This window comes from Pantherophis guttatus, chromosome 15, assembly GCF_059756535.1.
Source record: "Pantherophis guttatus breed Tessera chromosome 15, ASM5975653v1, whole genome shotgun sequence".
Classification (NCBI taxonomy): Eukaryota; Metazoa; Chordata; class Lepidosauria; order Squamata; family Colubridae; genus Pantherophis; species Pantherophis guttatus.
The window spans coordinates 12,506,712-12,528,206 of NC_142077.1; the positions used below are offsets into that span (position 1 = coordinate 12,506,712).

At 42.8% G+C, this 21,495-nt stretch overlaps 1 protein-coding gene across 1 annotated transcript; it reads left to right on the forward strand.

The window, feature by feature from the left end:
- The first annotated feature begins 237 nt into the window (after positions 1–237).
- On the forward strand, positions 238–8,712 carry LOC148111912 (vomeronasal type-2 receptor 26-like). Its single transcript, XM_087879164.1, has 6 exons — positions 238–475; positions 1,300–1,588; positions 2,487–3,281; positions 6,076–6,288; positions 6,792–6,918; positions 7,459–8,712. The coding sequence occupies exons 1-6, from the start codon at positions 249–251 to the stop codon at positions 8,367–8,369; spliced, it is 2,562 nt and encodes an 853-aa protein (XP_087735290.1). The 5' UTR covers positions 238–248; the 3' UTR covers positions 8,370–8,712.
- Positions 8,713–21,495: the final 12,783 nt, after the last annotated feature.

Sequence of the window (21,495 nt, forward strand, 5' to 3'; positions counted from 1 at the left end):
AGTTTCAGCTCTGCTGTTTGGCTGAATCCTCCAGGGGAGACTTTGGGCAGAGAAATATGGAGTTTTGGGATAGGCAGTGTCTGTGCTCTTCAATCTACGTCTCTCTCCTTTCCAAATGAAGCCAAGTGTTCCTCTGTGTTTGAATCAGGAAAGCAACTGGATCATATTCCAACTTGTGAGAGTGTTTTGAATTCTTCTAAATCTTCTTTAGAAACAGGAAGGAGATTGATTGATTCACGCCATGAATTATGGACCTCCTGCTTCTGCTTCTGATGCTGCTTTTGTCCCATCCAGTCTCTGGGAAGCTGAGAATGAAATGCCCGCTGAGTTTGAAGAACCAGGATGGAAAAAATCCATGGAGCTATTACAGCCCAGGAGACCATCTCATTGGTATAGTCTTCAGTGGAGATGAAAGATTGCGTATAAAGTTGCTTTTCAACGTTACTCCTTCTGTTCAGTTTGTTTTCCGTGATATGTAAGTCAATTCAGGGTGATGGAGTTGCACTCCCTCCATTCTAACCCTCTCCTTCTTTTCTGCTTTTTTTTTCATTTATTCCTATATTGGGGAATATGTCTAATTTCCTGAATGATTTTGATTTCCATGGCTTCTCTCTCTCTCTCTCTCTCTCTTTCTCTGATTTTGTGAAAGAGACTCAAATCCAAAAATGGGTCTGAAACTGAACAGACTGCAGATTATTTTCCTCTCTCAGTTCAATCCTTAATTTATCATTTGAATAATGAATTGTATTCAAAGTAGTTGTTAAACCAACTGTAGTCAGCCAATTTCTTTCTTTCTTTCTTTCTTTCTTTCTTTCTTTCTTTCTTTCTTTCTTTCTTTCTTTATTTATTTATTTATTTATTTATTTATTTATTTATTTATTTATTTATTGGTTTGATTTATATGCCGCCCTTCTCCGGAGACTCAGGGCAGCTTACAATGTGTTAAGCAATAACTTTCATACCTTTGTATATACCTGCTTAGTAGGGCTTTCAGCCCCCCCCAACTGGTGTTCTTTTTTATACAAAGTCAGCTTATTGCCCCCACAAACCAGGTCCTCATTTTACCTACCTCAGAAGGATGGAAGGCTGAGTCAACCTTGAGCCTGGTGAGATTTGAACTTGCAGCTAAGTGCTACTTAACAGCACTTTAGTCTGCTGTGCCACCAAGGCTCCTATTTGTGTAATTGATCATTGGTTTTGGATCAATGTTGGCTTAAGGCTAAGTAGGCTTCTGAAGGATTATATATTAAAAACAGTATTTGCTGTTGCTGTTGATTATAATATTTTCTTTTACAATAGGAATTTTTATAGTTTTAGAAATGGCTTACTATTCATTTTGGCCATTCAAATGGTCAACAAGAATTCCCACTTCCTGCAGAATCTCACACTTGGCTACAACATCCATGACAACTATCGGAGCACTTTCCGCACTTTAGATGCCTTGCTGGACATGCTCTCCATTGGAGAAGCCAATGTCCCCAACTATGGCTGTGGAAGGAAGGAGAACCTTCTGGCTCTTCTTGATGCAGCTAAAAGGGACATCTCCATCCATATGTCAACATTAGGAGGCACCTACAAAGTCCCACAGGTTTGTGTGTGTTTCTTCTCTCTCTGGTAAAGTGAGGGGTGGGTGGCGGTGGGTGAGCAATAGATGCAATCATGTCTTCTCCATGGAATCCAAGAGCTGCTTCTCTCCATATTAGCAAAAATGTCAATATTTTACCCCGTTATGTTCATGTTGAGATTAATCATAGAAGGCCTGAAATGCAAGCAATACATTCCCTGGAGAAGACATTCTACCAACTATTTAACTGATCAAAAATATCCCTGGTTGTTGAGGCCTCTGTTGGCATCTTCATTTTCACAGATTAATAATGCCTGCCCTATCAAGTTGGATTGAAGTTGGCAATAGTAGCATTTTATCCATCTAAAAAGTGGAATAAAAAGGACTATAGCCATTATAGGCCAAATAGACTAACAGATATAGCAGATATTGTGGCTAAAATTTATGCCATGATCCTCTTAGTTAAACTTGAGAAAAATGCATTCCTTGCAGAAGAACCAGAAGGTTTTAAGGTAGAGTGAAAACTATATAGATTTTATAAGAAATAATGCATAATTTAATAATCTAATATTGGCAACAAATTTGTCTTGAAATGTCTAATCTATATCAGTGAGGTAAAAGTGCAGCATTTGACTCAATAAACAGAAAAATATGATGGAGAAAATTGATGGCCCTCAAAATGGAGCTCAGCCTGTTGCCCCTGATCCAAGCCCTTGTTTGAGAGGGAGGTTTTTTAATTTGCTTATTATTTTCCACTTTTATTATACAATCTTGGTAATATTCTGTCTTTAATATTTTAAATAATGTCTGATTAACAAACTATTCTAATACATTCTGAGAACTAGGTTGGATTTATTAAAATCTAATATTTTGGATTTGATTTGACCCCAAATGTAACACAGCTTTTTCATCGCTTTTTTAGATCAAAGTTGAAACTGCTTCAGAGGCTCTGAGTGACAAAAGTAAATTCCCCTTTTTCTACCGGATGGAGCCCAAAGAAGGGATCCAGTACCCAGCAATTGTCCAGCTGCTCCTCCACTTCAGATGGACCCTGATTGGTCTCTTTGCTTCAGACACAGAGGAGGGAGAGAATTTCATGAGGACTTTTACTCCTTTGCTTGTCAGGAATGGAATTTGTGTTGTTATATCACAACGATTCTTAACAACTGAACATGCAGCAGCCTTCAGGAAGGCCCTCTCTGAGTGGAGACAAGTCAACATCTTTGTTCACTTCATGGAATATGATTCCATTTGGGATAGAATCCTTCCTTTCCATGAAACACTTATGCATTTGCCAAGAACCGTTGAAGCGAAAGTCTGGATCCTCACACATTTTTTAGGGTACACACTAAACAAGCGCAGACTTCTCAAATACATCCATAGTATTTGGAACTTTGCTTATCTGGCAAACGACAGGCCAAGAGATTCTGCCTTTGAACCCTATTACTTTGTGGAAGAAAAGTTTCAAGATCTTTATTTTCTCTGTTCTCTTTCAAAGAATGTCTTTTCTGTCAAAGGCCTCAGAAGATGCACCCAGAAAGCCCCACTGGAGACCCAGGAGAAAAGGAACAGGAAAAGGATCCCAAATCACTATCAAGATTACAGTCTCATTCAGACTCTGGCCCAGGCCTTGAATGCCGCTTATTCCTCCAGATCCAGGAGGAGAAGGAAGGAGAGAGAAAAGAGGTTGGGGATTCAAAGGCTGCAGCCGTGGCAGGTATGGGGGTCCCAATATGGGTCTATTAATCTGAGATCCTTTGGAGAAGGAATCCAGAGGAGAAGGAGGGAAACCATCTCAACAGATCTGGCCAATTCAATTACTCAGGGAATAATGGTTCCAAAGAGTAGATACCATGGCATTTTGATATTAAACTCTGCTCATTTGAAAATGCTGTGTTCTTTTTTAAATAAAATTCCTGAATTTGTGGGTTTGTGATGAGCATGGTGGAATTTCCCCTTTGTTCCGTCCCCACTGCAGGTGGGTCTGTGTGCAGCTCAAGAGGCAGCTAAACCCCCTCTTCTCCTCCAGTGAAAGGGAGCCTGGGGTGGATCTGGGTGTTTCATTGGGAGAAAAGGGCAGGGAGAAACTGAGGAAGTGCAAAGAGTGAGAATCAAAGATAAATAGGAGATAGGCAGCATTAACTAACAGCCAACAAAGAAGCAGCTGGAACCTCTCCAGCGATGCTCCGTGTGAGGGACGGAGGCCTCCGGATGACCATGTGTCTCGGTCAAACCGGCTGCTTCCGTCTCCTCCAAAGGCTGAGAGAAAAGGGAGTCTGGCTTCAGACCATACAGTTAGGCTTATCTGCCCCCGGCCACTAGGTGGGGCTAGAGCAACAACTGCACAATAGATACATGTTGTGGTATGACAACTTTCATAAATTTGGAGGAGACCCTGAGACCATCTAGCCCAACCCCTCCTCTCTGCAGGAATCCCAGTTAAAGCTTCTCTGACTGATGGCTGCTCAGTCTTTGCATTCAGACAATCCATGAAGAGAAGACTGAACTTCTCTGCTTTACTGGCTCAGCTCTAAAACAGCTCATCCTTTTATCATATTTTTTTTCTTTCATTCAGCTAAAATCTCCTCTCTTATAACTGAATTCATTTTTCCGTGTTTGACACTCTGGAATAATAGTGAGCAGATTTTACGCTTGTGTGTAACATGTGTCAGTGATTGGAAGAGGGCTGCATCCTCCTTTCTCCAACCGAGAGATTGTGTCAGTTGGAAAAGGGGCTCCCAGACTCCTCCTGATCTTCAGCTCTTCTCCTTGTTCTCTTTCCTCAAGGCTAAGAGCAGCTCCTCTGATCTCTTCCGTGGCTTCCTTGTCCTTCCCTGAAGTTCACGTAGATTTTGTGCAAATTCTCTTTCAATTGCAAGGCAGGGATGGGATTCAGCCAGTCTGGACCGGTTTGGGCAAACTGGTTTTTTAGATTTTGTGCAGTTGGGAGAATCACCCCGCCCCACCCCACCCTGTATATTATCTTCCCTTCACCATGCAGCCCAGCTAATCTCCAGGCCTCGCCTCCAGGCCTCATCCGCTTGGTCACCAAAGGTAAGCATGCTGCCTACTCACCCTTCCCCTCAGGTTGGGACCCAGGGACATGCCATTTCCTGGTTCCGGCTTTGCCCCGGAGCCTCCACTCACATTCCGCTGCCCCCCTATGGTCTCAATCTACGGCCCTTCAGGCCAAAGCACCGGACCTAGACGGTTCTTCTTACATGTAAGAAGTCCCAGCCGGAAAGTGCTGCAGCAGAGATCCTGCAGCCGTCTCTTGCTGAGCCTTGGTCGCTCGCGGAGATGTTCCAAGTGCTTTCTGGGTCGGCAGCTGCTTCTCTCCGCTGCTGCTCTTGCTGGGAGAGAGAGCGTTTTGTGCAATTTAGCAGCTGTGAGCCGCCACTTTCCTCTAAGTCCCATCCGGAAAGCACTGTGGCTGAGAGAAACAGCATTCAACATGGCTTCTGCCAGTGATGTTGCTACGAGATCGACACAGGGGAGCGGATCTCAGCACCCCCACGCTGAATCCTCTTCGTTGGAGGGTCCCCCAAAGGGCTAATTTCGCCCTGCAGGGGCATGAAGGGGCACAATGCAGGTCACAGAGAGCGGCAGCTCTCCTGCTAGACCCAGAGTTTCTTCCCTCTCTGATGAAGACGAGGCAGCCATCATGGCCACCGTGAATCAGGGGCAGCTGAAGAAACTAAGATTTTGCTGGAGCAGTGAGAGTGGACAGTTAGAGCTGGGTAAGGTGAATTTTACTTTTTGCTTAGGATTTGACTCGAAAAGAAAATCAATCTGGGAAAAGGGCTCTCTGGAATGTTTTTAAGTTGCGATTAAGGAGAGGCAGAGAGAAATTGCACCCTAACAGGAAATAAGCAAAAGCTATAAAATATGAAAAGACTCAATGTCTTAATCTTACTGGCATGACTTTGATCAGGCATTTTAAAATGCTGAACATCTGACCGTTTATTGAATATTCTGTTTGAATCAACTTGAAATGTATAACTGGCAGAATAGTTTTAAAGTGGATTTTTAATGTTGATTTTTAAGCTGAAGACACCAGTAAGCCATCTACTGGTGAATGGATATATATACTATATCATACTCCTAGAATAATAAAACAACCTTGGAAAATTTTGATAAGAGAAGAACAACACCTGGAGGTCTGCTGTATTATCTACTGTTCTATATTTATCTACTTTATGGTTACTAGAGGATCAACCTTGAAAACCTGGAGGATATCTAATGGAATGACTTTGAGTACTGGAACTAACTAGCAACTCTAGAATGTTCCCTATAATTGACCAATTGTGTCAATTATATTTTCTCTCTATTTTGCCAGTATATCATTGACAAATTTTTCTCAAACTTTTTCATTCACTTATGAAGATGATGGCAGTATTTGTATCCTATTTAACCCTAATTGGAGATTAGACAATTGTAAAAGAAAGATTCAATGTGGGATAAGAAACAAAGTGTTCTGTTTTTCAAATTCCTGGATGTTCCCATTCTAGTTTCATCCCTTTCTGAAGAAGAATGAATTTCTCAATATTTCTCGAAGAAAATTGTACTTGGACCAAAATGGAGAGATAATGGCAGATATGGGCATTTGGGGCTTCTTGGCTCTCCCCAAAGAGGATGTCAGGAGGGAGCCTCTGGCGTATTTTAAAAGACAGAGATTTACTATCAGAGAAGGTGCTCTTTCACGGCTAAAGTTGCTCAATAAGGTAGGAGAAATTTTTGGTGTCCTTTTTCTTTTTTCTAAAACCTGAGGTCCCATTTCAAGTGGGCTAAACCTATAGTCTCCAGGGTGGTTAAAAAAATGAATGGAATAAAAGTTTCCTAAAATTTTTACAGTAAACTTTATTCTCAATTTTAATATAAATATATCATCATACTTAAATCTTTTTCATCTTTTTTCAATTCCATCCCTCAAGACTTTATGAAATAGATTTTTATTAAATAGAAAAGTAAAATAAATAAATAAATAAAGTAAAAATAAAAGTAATGTTACTTTATTGTAATATTAAATTCTAAAAGCAAAAGGGAGGAACTAAATGAAGAATCTGCCAGTTGTTTTACCTCCTTCATCTGTTTAGAAGTAGTCAGAGATTTCCTATTCACCTCAGTGAAGACCAGGGGCTACTTGTCTCCATCCATTTATACCTCCATTTTCCATGGATGGAAAGTCCTAACATATTTTCTTTGGCATTCCTTTTCTTCTGCTTAGTCCCTGCCTCAGTCCAAATGTGTGGAAAATTGTCACCCTGGATTTGTCAAGAGGGTGCGAGAAGGAGAAGTAGTTTGCTGCTACGACTGCGTTCCTTGTCCGGAGGGGACCTTCTCCACTCAGGAAGGTGGGTCACACTGAGGAAAATGGGAGGGTTTGTGAAAGAGACGGCCGGAGGGGGTGCCAGACTGGGCAAATTATATTAACAGCAGAGGAAATATTTTAATTTGGACATGTGCTGCTAAATTTATCTTTCTAGGAACATCTGAGTTCTTTGAAATTTGATGAGTTGTTTTAGGTCCACCTTCTGAAAGACCTTTCAATCCACTGTATATTGGATCCTCCCCTTGAGGATCACTGAGAAGGTGTCATTGGTTCATAATGTGGTGCTGTGGATCGTTATGGGGGGAACTCATTACACAAATAGTCTGCCAGTCATGTAGATCAATCAATCAGAATACAGCTGGAAGGAACTTTGAACGTCTCTTAGTCCTACCCCCTGTTCAAGCAGGAGACCTTATGCCATTTCAAAGGAGTGACTGTTTAATGAAATTGTTAAGAAATACTTCTTGGAAAATGTCTGTGGTATCAGCTGTTATCCAAAGAAGGTATTTTCTGTAAGATAAAAGGACAGAATATTAAAAAAAGTTGCTTTTTGGTTTCTCAGATACCGAAAAATGCACCAAGTGTCCAGATGATAAATATCCAAATGAGGACAGAGTCCAATGTATCCTCAAAGTTATAACCTTCCTGTCTTATGAAGAACATCTGGGCATCATCCTGGTCTCTTTTGCCCTTCTCTTCTTCCTAATCACAGGCCTTGTTTTAATCATCTTCATTAGATACCGAGAAACTCCCATTGTCAAAGCCAACAACAGGGACCTCTCCTACATCCTTCTGGTCTCCCTCCTGCTTTGCTTCTTGTCTCCTTCTCTCTTCATTGGTCAACCAAGGAAAGCCACCTGCCTTCTCCGACAAACAGTTTTCAGCATCATCTTCTCAGTGGCCATTTCTTCTCTCTTGGCCAAAACCATCACGGTGGTTCTGGCTTTCCTGGCCACAAAACCAGGAAACCGAGTGAAGAGATGGTTGGGGAAGAGCTTGGCCAACTCCATCATCTTCTCTTGTTCTGGAGTTCAAATTATCATCTGCTCCATCTGGCTGGGAGTTTCTCCCCCCTTCCCTGACTCTGACCTCCACTCCCAGCCTGGAGAGATCATCCTGCAATGCAACGAAGGGGCCGTTGTCATGTTCTACGTCACCCTCAGCTACATGGGCTTCCTGGCTGCCATCTGCTTCACGGTGGCTTTCCTGGCCAGGAACCTGCCTGGGGCCTTCAACGAAGCCAAGCTGATCACCTTCAGCATGCTGGTCTTCTGCAGTGTCTGGGTGACTTTTGTGCCCACCTACCTGAGCACCAAAGGGAAATCCATGGTGGCTGTGCAGGTCTTCTCCATCCTGGCCTCCAGTGCTGGTCTGCTGGTCTGCATCTTCATCCCCAAGTGCTACATTATCCTTCTGAGGCCAGACCTCAACACAAAGGAGCAGCTCACAGGCAGAATAAATGTAAAAACATGAGATCTAACACAAATGTGATATTGGAAAAATTATTAAAGTTAATTTTATTTGAAAGGAGATATTCTTTCCATTTAGATTGTATGCAGGAGTCAAAGAAAATCATATCTATATGTTTCATAATTGGAAATTGTTGAATGACTGGAATTCTTCTAGCTCCCTTTCCTTTCAGCTCAATAAATCTTGCTAAAGAGAACTCTGTAGAAGTCATTTAGAGGAATTTGATGTTCAGGAACAGCTACTGAATGCGACACCTTATAGAAATAATTGAGGCACTTGTTCCTACTGACAGCAGCTAAAAGTGTGTGAGAGAGAGAGAGCAGGAAAAGAGGTCAGGAGGAAGCTGTGGGAACCAGCTTGGTTGCCTGATCGTCTCTGTGAAAATGCCGGAATGATGTGAAATGCCATGTTTGACTGGCTCTCAGCTGAAGAGGGAAATCTTCATCTCTCTTATATAATTCTTTTTTGATTTCCTCATAAAAACCTCCTTTGCAGAAAGAATTCAGCAGAACAGCTGTCTGGGATTTCAGTTTGGGATTGTTTTTATTTTGGTATGTACTTCACACCAAAATAATAATAAAAAAGTAAATAAAAAAATAAAATGTATAAAGAAATTTCCACTGTTTTTTTTTTTCTTTCATCAACCAGAGAAATAAAATAGCGATTTTCAGACCTTTAATTTTCCACTCTACAATTTCTACCTAAAGCATTTTCTCTGCTCCTCTTCCAAGCTTGCCTTGTCTGTGAAGGGCTGGAGAAGATGCCCAGAGAAAGGGGACCTTGAGACTCTCCCCAGGAGGTTGAGGGGATCCTGTCTAAAGGCAGCCGCATCACTGACCAGGTCACAAACCTTCAATGCTGCATAATATTCATCCAGGTCCAAGAAGGGGGTGAATAAGGGTGAGGATTTCTAGCTTTCTAGGAAGAGGCATCCATGGAAGCTGTTCTGCTCTCGAACCATAGAGATTGCTGATCAATTGGGAATCAATTTTTATGTTTCAGAATGGCTCCCAATTGTGAGTAGAATCCCTTTGTAAATTTTATTTTAAGGAGATAAGAAAAGCTCTGATGGCATCAGAACAAGGGCAGTCTAAGATTCTGTCAGAATGTTCATGACTGAGAAGACACGATAACAAAGTCAGCCAATGAATAGGCATAGCAACTAAGTCAGCCAATTGAGAGCTGAGACAGACTGGATCCAGGGCATGTCTTAGTCTGCAGCTTCTGACTCTGTGCAGAGAAAAGAAATTGAAACCAGTGTGTGAACTTGTCTGCTGTTCTGAGCTGAAATGAAACTGTGAAACTGTATTGTAAACTTACTTAATGTATTATTATTGTATATATAAAGAAGTTAATGAATCCAGCTGAATCAGTTTCTGTGTGCTTCTGGATTTGATTTTCGTAAGAAACTCTGATAGATTCACAGTAACCACACAAATATCTCTGGTTCTCCCACAAGCAGAAGGCAGAGAGACTTATGGCTTTGCTCAACATGGAACTGGTCTTTTCCCACAATTTCACTTTCCTCCATCACACCACACAATATTGGACACATTAATCTGAGAAAATGTTTCCAAGTTTCATACCCCCAATCAAAAAGTACTAAGGCGGGACTGGAACTCAAGAGTCTCCTGGGGATTCATCCAAAGTCACTCGGGAAGATTTCATGGCTGTGGGAAGGTTAGAACTCAGAGCCTCCTGGACCTTGGCCCAAACTCCCCCAACTGGCTTTCCTGCCTAAGGCAGAACTAGAACTCCCAATCTCCCAGTGATTGTCTCAAAGGCGCCCATTTGGCTTTTATTTTAAAGCTGCTTTGAAAACTTTAGTGAGGGGAGAAAAGTCCCTCGGCTGCCTTTGCTTCTCTGCACCCTCCCCGGACACTCCTGGCCCCCCTTCTCCCCCCCAGCACCAAAGGCTCCTCCTGCCCCTGCGCCTCCCTTCTCCCCTCCCCCCCCAACAGACAGCTGTCACTCAAGCCCCTGTCCTGCAGCGGCACCCTCGGCAGGCAGTCCGCCTGAGCCGCCTCCTCTCCCGCCGCCTCGTCCCTGCAGAAGCCGCCTCGGGCCTTGGACGGGAGGGCGAGCACTGCGGAGGGGGCGACGGGGAAGACGGTCATGGGAGGAATGGATCCGGGCCAGGTTGCTCTCCGGCTAAGGGTGCAGCCGTCGGGCGGGGGAGAAACGGCGCCCGGCTCCAGTCCCCGAGCAGGAGAGGCGAGGAGCAGCAGCAGCTGCAAAGTTGGAGGCTCTTGGAAGGAAAGGGGGGAGGGGGGGAAGCGACTCTGTGTGTGGGTGTGTTTGGGTGTAAATCCCCCCTTTTGATCTCATCCAGTTAAGGGGGCTTTCCTTCTCCCTCCCCCCCCCCTTTAGCTTCTCCGCTCTTCCCCCGACCCGGCCCTCCTCCCGCCTGGCAGCGGCTGCCCAGAAGCCCCGGAGGTCCCCCCCCAGGACTGAGAAGCCCCTTCCTGCCTCCGCCAAGGGCTGCGCTGAGCCCCTCCCGGACCCCCCCAAGGCCCGCAGCCTCTGTGCTGGGGAAGCTCAGCCGTCTCCGCCCCCCAACCTCCAGGCGGCAACATCTGGGCCAGGCGAGGGGAGAGGAGAGGGGGGCCCTCCAGGTGCGGAACCTCCCCCGGTGCTCAGAGACGGAGGTGGGGGGGGAGGAGGCCGTTAAAGGGAAGCCTGGGGGGGGGAGAAAATGGGGGGGGTCGGTTGATTGGCGGCTCAGCGTGGTGCGTCCTCCGCGGGTGGGAGGCTGGAGGGGCGACGGCAGGCGAAGGCTCCTCTCCAAAGGGCGGGGAGGGGGTCGGGGAGCGCGGCGCAAAGGCTTCGAAGGCAGCGGAGGGGCTGCTGGGCCTCAACCTACTCACCCTAGTAGACAGATGGATGGATGGATGGACAGCAAAGCGCCTCCTCACCCCCCCCCCCTTGCCTTGCCCAAAGACAGAGCCGTGGCGGCCGCCCCTTGCGTGTCCCCCTCCCTTTGCACCCGGGGACAGTGGGGACAAGGACACCAGCCCCCCCCACGAAAGTCCTCTCCTTGTAGGGTGTGTGTGGTTCCTTCTCTGCCAATGTCTTCAAACCTTTCTGCCCCAAGCAGGCTGGGCAGGTCCTTCTCCAGGATTGTTCGTGGCCCCTGAACGCCTTGAATTTCACAGGGGAAAATCCTCTTCCCAGGACTGGGATGCTCTTTCCTTGATCATGGGGCTGCCTTCTTTATAGCTGCCCTTTATAGTTGTCTTTATAGATCTAGGATCCACCATCTATCTCCACACTACACGGCTCTTCCCCAATCTGTACGGTGATGTGCATTTTTCTTTCCTCTATGGGCATCAGAATGCCCTGTTATCCTGTGCTCAAAGGCTCTCTTCGGGAGGAAATTTGTACAGGCCATTGAAACTATCTATTCTAAACAAACGGCAAAAGTAATGATAAATGGAGGATTGACGGATGCGATTGAAATAGAAAAAGGCACGAGACAAGGATGTCCTTTATCCTCACTGTTGTTTATATTGACATTAGAAGCTTTAAATAGGCGTGTCAGAGGAGAAAAAGAGATAAAGGGCATGAAGATTCAAAAGGAAGAAGACAAGCTCCAAGCTTTTGCAGATGATTTGGTTTTTATTATTATTGAAGAACCATTCAACAATAAGTAAATTAATAGAAATTATTGGAGATTTTGGAAAAGTAGCTGGTTTGAAAATTAACAAGGATAAAACGAAAGTAATGACTAAAATATGTTGAAAAAACAGAAAGAAGAGTTGATGGAGATTTCAAAAATGCAGATCACAAACAAAGTGAAATACTCGGGGATACATTTAACACCAAGATGTAGTGCTCTGAAAGAAAACAATTACAACAAGCTTAAACCACAGATAGGGCAAGATTTGTTGAAATGGGGCAACTTCCAATTGTCTTTGATTGGCAGGATTTCAACCATTAAGATGAATGTCTTGCCTAGAATCTTGTACTTATTTCAGACAATTCCAATTAAGTTGGATAAAGAATTTTTTATAGACTTAGATAAAATGATAACGAGATATATATGGCAAAGGAAAAAGGTGAGAATAAAGTTAAAGCTGTTACAAGATGCTAAATCAAGGGGGGGCTTCGGTCTGCCCAATTTTGAATGGTACTATCAAGCTGCAAGTTTAACGTGGATAAAAGAATGGATAACTCTGAGGAATACTAGACTATTAAATTTGGAGGGACACGATTTGTTGATGGGTTGGCATGCTTTCTTATGGTATAAAGGAACAAAAATACAAGGGTGTTTTAGAAGATATCAAATACATGAAGCTTTAGGGCTGAATTGGGAGAAGGTTAAAAAACTTTATTATTTGAAAATACCTGTTTGGGTATCCACAGCAGAGGCTTTTTCTTAATATTTCGTAATATTTAGAAAGGAAGAAACTATCAGGTATAGTGAACTATTGGATGAAAAGGGTGAACTCAAATTAAAACAGAAACTAGAGGAACAGGGATTTAAGACGGATTGGTTTTCATATATGCAAATATTTTCTAGGTATCGAGAAGATTGTAAAGGGTTTTACAATGCTTTGACTAATTTAGATAAGATTTTAATGGGAGCTTATGATTATATTATTAAAAAGTTGTATGGGTTTTTGCTAGAGTTAAAACTGGAAGAAGAACAAGTTAAAGAATCGATGGTAGCATGGGGGGAAAATTTTGGTTATGGGATTGATTTAGAAAAATGGCAAAAATTGTGGTCTCATAATTATAAAATGACAATGTCTACAGCATATAAGGAAAATTTGTATAAGATGTTTTACAGGTGGCACTTATCCCCATCGAGAATCGCCAGAATGTTCCAGAACAAATCAGAGAAGTGTTGGAAATGTCATCAGACCCCAGGATCCTATTACCACATGTGGTGGACATGCCTAGAAGCAAGGAGATATTGGACTAAGATACACATGTGGTTGGAAAAAATGACCAAGAGACACATAGACTTTAAACCAGAGATATTTTTATTAGGGATCTTACCAGAAATATATAACAAAGAACTGCAGTATTTAACTGTGAATCTTCTAACAGCAGCTAGAATTGTATTTGCTAAAAATTGGAAAGAAGAAATGATACCCTCGGATGAAGAAATTATTAGGAAAATGTTGGACTGTGCCGCAATGAGTAAACTGACATTTGAAATAAGAGAGCAGGAAGAAAAACAATGTTATTTGATATGGGATTTATTTTACCACTGGGTAGATAACAAAAAATGGTGATATGGAAGCAAATGTCGAAATACTTAAATGATGATACAACTGATATATTTTATGTAAGATTAAATTTTGGATATGCAGCACTATTGTGAAGAGAGCAGAGGGCACTAGGGATGCAAACCGACCGATGTACTGTCTGTACTTGATTGAATGAACGATGTTTGTATGTTTTCTTTTTCTTTTTTTTTGTTTTAAAATAAAAAATGATTTGGGGGAAAAAAAAGGCTCTCTCTCTTGCGGTTCTGTCTCCTTCCCGCCTGTAGTTTGAGTTTGGTGCCCTCTGGAATCCCCTTTGTTGGGAGGCTGCCTGTGGTTGGGATATGCAGGCAGGCTCGCTCTGCACACTTCTGCAATGTGCCCCCTCTTTTCACACCATTGGCATCTGGTATCCTTCAACCTACACGCCGACCTGGGGTGATTCCCTTTGCATCCTGCACACCACGGGGTTCCCTGTTGTGCCTCATTTTGCCTCAGCTTTCTCTCTGCTTTGAGTCTATAGATTTCTTCTTCTCCTTCTCCTTCTCCTTCTCCTTCTCCTTCTCCTTCTCCTTCTCCTTCTCCTTCTCCCTCTCCCTCTCCCTCTCCCTCTCCCTCTCCTTCTCCTTCTCCTTCTTCTCCTTTTCCTTCTTCCTCTTCTTATTCTCCTTCTCCTTTTCCTTCTTCTTCTTCCTCTTCTTCTTCTTCCTGCTTCTCTCCTCTTCACCCCTGTCTATGTATCTATAGTCAGCCCACCTGGAGGAACGGACACTTCCTGACTTGGGGTTATCGGTCAATGGCTTATCAGAAAGTTCAGCTGCCCTCACCTCTTCCAGTACCTCTTTTAAAGTGAGCGCTTTCTTAGTCACTAATTTCCTCTGCAATCTCAGGTCTCTCATGCCCACAAGGACTCTGTCCAGTAGCATTTGATCTACCTTTTCGAATTTGCAACCGGCTGTTATATCCCTCAACTTGGTAACTTAGTCATTAATGGTCTCACCTGGTTGTTTCTCTCTATGGTAAAACTCGAGTCGGTGGGCGAATGGCGATGCTGCGGGGGCATAATGTTCCTCCAGCATTTCTTGTCATTCCTTCCATTCCATGGTTTGATGTTCTTTGGGGCAGCCAGGCTTTCAGCCTTCTTGTACAGGCGGTTGCCACAATAGCTGAGGAACAGGGCTCTCTTTCCTTCGTCCCCAGTTCCTCGCAGGCCATTAGCTTCCAGTAAAATCCTGCATTGTCCCATATATGCGAGCCAGTCATGTTGGTTCGGGTTGAAAGGTTCGGGGGGAACGTAGGGAGTCATTCTGCCGGCCGGTGTTGGAAGAGAAGGCAATCCGGTTGGAGGGGGGGAATCGCCATTTTGAAACATATTGAAATGATTTTCTTTTCTTGCATACTATCTAAATAGAGAGAATTAATATCTCCTTTCAAATAAAAGAAAATCTAATAATTCTTCCAATATCACAATGGTGTTATATCTCATGTTTTTACATTTGTTCTGGCTGTGAGCTGCTCCTTTGTGTTGAGGTCTGGCCTCAGAAGGATAATGTAGCACTTGGGAATGAAGATGCAGCCCAGCAGACCAGCACTGGAGGCCAGGATGGAGAAAACCTGCACAGCCACCATGGATTTCCCTTTGGTGCTCAGGTAGGTGGGCACAAAAGTCACCCAGACACTGCAGAAGACCAGCATGCTGAAGGTGATCAGCTTGGCTTCGTTGAAGGCCCCAGGCAGGTTCCTGGCCAGGAAAGCCACCGTGAAGCAGATGGCAGCAAGGAAGCCCATGTAGCTGAGGGTGACGTAGAACATGACAACGGCCCCTTCGTTGCACTGCAGGATGATCTCTCCAGGCTGGGAGTGGAGGTCAGAGTCAGGAAAGGGGGCAGAAACTCCCAGCCAGATGGAGCAGATGAGAATTTGGACAGCAGAACAAGAAAGGATGATGGAGTTGGCCAAGCTCTTCCCCAACCATCTCTTCACTCGGTTTCCTGGTTTTGTGGCCAGGAAGGCCAGCACCACCGTGATGGTTTTGGCCAAGAGAGAAGAAACGGCAACTGAGAAGATGATGCTGAAAACTGTTTGTCGGAGAAGGCAGGTGGCTTTCCTTGGTTGACCAATGAAGAGAGAAGAAGACAAGAAGCAAAGCAGGAGGGAGACCAGGAGGATGTAGGAGAGGTCCCGGTTGTTGGCTTTGACAAGGGGAGTTTCTCCGTATTTAATGAAAATGATTAAAACAAGGCCTGAGTTTAGGAACAAGAGAAGGGCAAAAGAAACCAGGATAATGCCCAGTTGTTCCTCATAAGACAGGAAGGTTATGACTTTGGGGATACATTGGACTCTGTCCACATTTGGATATTTATCATCTGGACACTTGGTGCATTTTTCCGTATCTGAGAAAGCAAAAAAGCAATCTATCTTTAATATTCTGTCCTTTTCTCTTGCAAGAAAAAGCTTCTTTGGATAACAGCTGATACCACAGGCATTTTCCAAGAAGTATTTCTTAACTATTTCATAAAAATAGCATAAGAAAGATATATTTTTTTATTAAAAAATGTAGCTGGGTATATGAAGTTGAGGGAAGTCCTAGGATGTTAATTCTTTCCTCTGTAATGTGTAGAATCTTCATAGGAACATAGATTATTAGAGGTAAATAATGAATCGTATAATCTTTTTAGGCAAACATCCTGAGTCCTGCCACGTGGCAGTTAATGTTTTTGACTTTGAGGATACCTACAGCATCTTGTAACATCTGGAAGCAACCTGGAATTAAGGAGAAACTTCCTATCAGTGAGAGCAATTAGCCAGTGGAACAGCTGGCCTCCAGAAATTGTGGGTGCTTCAACATTGGAGGTTTTTAAGAAGAGACTGAAGAGTCACTTGTCTGAAATGGTTTAGGGTCTCCTGCTTGAACAGGGGGCTGGACTAGAAGACCTCCAAAGTTCCTTCTACTCTATTCTGATTGATTGATTGATTGATTGATTGATTGATTGATCTACATGACTGGCAGACTGTTTGTGTAATGAGTTCTCCCCATAACTACCCGCAGCACCAGATTATGGACCAGTGACACCTTCTCAGTGATCCTCAAGGGGAGGATCCAATATACAGTGGATTGCAAGGTCTTTCAGAAGGTGGACCTGAAACAATTCATCTAGTTTCAAAGATCTCAGAGGTTCCTAGAAAGGTAAACTTAGCAGCACATATCCAGACTAAAAAGCAGGAGAGATATTTCCTCCACTGTTAGTAAAGCTTTCCCAGTCTGCCATCCCCTCCTCCCATCTCTTCCCAGCCCCTCCTTCCAAGTCTTTTTGATTTACTTCTGTTTAGATAAGAAATTGTGCAGGTTAAAAATAAAAAACTAGGTGAGCTTCAATCTGTTTTTTAATTTGGATCCAGTTCCAGAAAGCCTCCCATTTTCCTCAGTGTGACCCACCTTCCTGAGTGGAGAAGGTCCCCTCCGGACAAGGAACGCAGTCGTAGCAGCAAACTGGCTCTCCTTCTCGAGCCCTCTTGACAAATCCAGGATGACAACTTTCCACACATTTGGACTGAGGCAGGGACTGAACAGAAAAACAAGGAATGCCAAATAAAATATGTTAGGATTTCCATCCATGGAAAATGGGGGGAGAAATAGACATTAAACAAGTAGATTCTGGGCTACATGGAGGTAAATATGAAGTCTTTGACTCCTTCCAAACAGGTGTAGGAGATGTGACCACGGCAGATTCTTCCTTTAGTTCCTCCCTTTTGCTTCTGGCATTTAACACTGCAATAAAGGACTTTTCTATTTAATGTAGTCCAGAGGGATGGAATTGAAAAAAGATTTAAATATGATGATATATTTTTATTAAAACTGATAATAAATTTTACTGTAAAAGATTGAGGAAACTTTTATTCCATTAGATTTTTTAATATGAAATTAAACTGTGATGAAGAAAGAAACCTCTGACCAGGAAGATCTTGAAAGATTTTCCTAAAACATAGCAAAGCCATTTTACTTAAGTCCCGTCTGTTGAAGAACTTCCATTAGATGACACCAACTGGCATGGGAGGCCAACCACCCTGGAGACTCCAGGCTTTGCCCACTTGAAATGGGACCTTTGGAAAACAGAGAAAACACACCAACATTCCTCTCACCTTATTGAGCAACTTTAGCCGTGAAAGAGCATCTTGGTTGATAGAAAGTCTCTGTCTCTCAAAATACGCCAGAGCCTCTTCCATGACATCCTCCTTGGGGAGAACCAAGAAGCTGTCAATGCTCAGATCTGCTGTTATCTCTCCATTTTGGTCCAAGTACATTTTTCTGTCAGAAATATTCCAAAATTCGTTCTTCTCCAGAAAGGGATGAAACTAGAATGGGAACGTCCAGGAATTTGAAAAACAGAAAACTTTATTTCTTATATTGAATCTTTCTTCTACAATTGTCTCATCTCCAAATATGGTTAAATAGGATACAAATACTGTCATTATCTTCAAAAGTGAATGAAAAAGTTTGAAAAAAATTGTTAATCATATACTGACAAAATAGAGAGAAAATATAATTTATAATTATAGGGAACATTCTAGAGCAGATGACAAATAAAATGTAAAAGATGATTCATAAGCTGTTTGAAAACAAGAGGTTGATTCCCAGAAAGCATGGGTTGATCAAGAAGAAAGTTGTCAGGCTAATCTTCTTGGTCATCCTGATGGAAAACACCTCCAGATGTGCTAATTCTATTTCATTGTAATGTGACATTAACAAAATGTTGCAGATCTGAAAGAACAAATCTCCCACCAACTCTTTTCTCAGCCTGAAAAGTTAGCCAGGATCCTTTCTGAGTTTCTTTCTCTCCCATTATGCAGCTGCAGGATTCTCCCCTCTTCTCTGATCCTTCCCTAGGCAGCCTCTCTTCCCCTCATCCCAAAAGTCTTTCTCACACATCATTACACTTTCTAAATAGATTATGGGAAGACTGGTGATATCACTGGATTTCAGTAAAGGACTCACAAACAATTGTGTGATGTGATTAGAAACCTGAGGCCTGGATAATAAGTGGATAAAAACTGTCTTCAAAATGAAACTCAAATAGTTTTTAACCCTTTTTAATCTTTCCTATGAAATTTGAAGGTGATGAATAACAATTTGCCATTGCTCATCAATTTTTCTATGTTGTCATTAATACGGTAATTAATACGATCTTAGAATAAGCTAATTTGATGTGATTTAAAGAATATAAAGTCTTTCAACTTACAAGCCTTTTTTGAAACTTCATTTAAAAAGTTTGATAAAATAACAATGCTTTCAAATCAACTTAAAGATGATAATCAGAAGAAAGCTACAATTGTTGAATCGGATGGACTGGAACTTAATTTCCTGCTGGCATCCCTGAAGGAGGAGTCTGGTTTGAAGGGAGGCTGCTTGGAGATGGCTGGAGAGGCCATGGACCCTGAAGACTCAGAGTGGACAGAACGGATGACTGAAGAAATGGATTCTTTCAGGAAGATTGAGGGAGATTGGGGAATGGACTTGCCATATTTAACTGGAAAACAAATCTTAAGAATCTTTGTGTTTCAATGTACAGGAGGTCCTGTGACTTTGGGGAATGGAAAGAAGTTGTTGGGAAAGATTCTAATTACAATTTTAAGGAAATGCATTATTATTAAGAATCAAAGAAAGATGTTTAACCCTGGACAGATTCTGAATGGATCAGAGATAATAATTGTGGTGGTCTGTGGTAGATAAGAAGCTCCTGTAAATTTTCTCTGTGTTAAATACAATAGCAGATAACAGACCATTTTGAAGTTTTGATATGTAACTTTATTGTTGGATTGCCTGTTAACTACGTTTTTTATATACAGCAGATAGATGACAGGTCAAGTAGTTGCAAATAGATGTGAAGTTTATAACTGTGGGCCTATTTTGCAAGGGGGAGAAACTATTATTGCTGTTTTGTATTCAACTGGGGGGACAATATGCATGTTTTTGTCTGTTTTTAATGCACAATTAAAAAAATATTTTGTTTAGTTTTGTTTTGTTTTTGTAATAGTTTTATTTTTTTAAGCTTATATTTTACCTTTTTGAATAAAATAATATCAAGTTTCCAGAAACAATATTTATGATTAGGACAGAGAGAAGGGTGCATGAGTAAAAAGCAATAGAAAAAAATCTGAGTTTCAGCAACTAGGACTTGACTAAAAATAGAGTCTCGTAAAAGAACACGAATGATGGACTGGAAGAAAGATGAGGGATACCAAACTTGATATGCATGTTTGTGAAAATGGTCTCAAAATCGTAGTTAACTGGAAACAGACTATGATATGTTCATGGAAAGAAGGCAAATGCAGTCATAAGAATCTAAGGAAGTGAATGTTGTGGTTTGGGGAGACCCCAACTCAAGGACCAGGTCCCCTTGCAGACACCACGCTTGGAGGAGAATTTGCACAAAGTTTATGTGAACTTCAGGGAAGGACAATGAAGCCAAGGAAGAGATCAAAGGAGCAGCTCTTAGCCTTGAGGAAAGAGAACAAGGAGAAGAGCTGAAGATCAGGAGGAGTCTGGGAGCCCCTTTTCCAACTGACACAATCTCTCGGTTGGAGAAGGGAGGATGCAGCCCTCTTCCAATCACTGACACAGGTTACACACGAGCGTAAGATCTGCTCACTATTATTCCAGAGTGTCAGACACGGAAAAATAAATTCAGTTGAAAGAGAGAGATTTTAGCTGAATGAGAGAAAAAAAATATGATAAAGGGATGAGCTGTTTTAGAGCTGAGCCAGTAAAGCAGAGAAGTTCAGTCTCCTCTTCATGGATTATCTGATTGCAAAGACGGAGCAGCCATCAGTCAGAGAAGCTTTAACTAGATTCCTGCAGAGGAGGGGTTGGGCTAGATGGTCTCAGGGTCTCCTCCAAATTTATAAAGGTTGTCATGCCACAACATGTATCTATTGTGCTGTTGTTGCTGTAGCCCCACCTAGTGGCCGGGGGCAGATAAGCCTCACTGTATGGTCTGAAGCCAGACTCCCTTTTCTCTCAGCCTTTGGAGGAGACGGAAGCAGCCGGTTTGACCGAGACACCTGGTCATCCGGAGGCCTCCGTCCCTCACACGGAGCATCGCTGGAGAGGTTCCAGCTGCTTCTTTGTTGGCTGATAGTTAATGCTGCCTATCTCCTATTTATATTTGATTCTCACTCTTTGCATCTCCTCAGTTTCTCTGTGCCCTTTTCTCCCAATGAAACACCCAGATCCACCCCAGGCTCCCTTTCACTGGAGGAGAAGAGGGGGTTGAGCTGCCTGTTGAGCTGAACACAGACCCACCTGCAGTGGGGACGGAACAAAGGGGAAATTCCACCATGCTCATCACAAACCCACAAATACAGGAATTCATTTAAGAAAGAATACAGCATTTTCAAATGAGCAGAGTTTAATATCAAAATGCCATGATATCTACTCTTTGGAACCATTATTCCCTGAGTAATTGAATTGGCCAGATCTGTTGAGTTGGTTCCCCTCCTTCTCCTCTGGATTCCTCCTCCAAAGGATCTAAGATTAATGGATCCATATCATGACCCCATACCTGCCATGGCTGCAGCCTGGGAGACCCCAAAGTCTTTTCTCCCTCCTTCCTTCTCCTCCTCAATCTGGAGGAATAAGCGGCATTCAAGGCCTGGGCCAGAGTCTGAATGATACTGTACTCATGGTAGTCATTTCGGATCTGGATCCCGTCCCATTTCCACTGGGACACAAGTGGGGCTTCCTGGGTGCATCTTCTGCGGCCTTTGACAGAAAAGACGTTCTTTGAAAGAGAACAGCGGAAATAAGGATCTTGAAACTTTTCTTCCACAAAGTAATGGGGTTCAAAGTCATCATCCATTGGCCTTTCTTTTCCCAGATAACCAAAGTTCAAAATACTATGGATGTATTTGAGAAG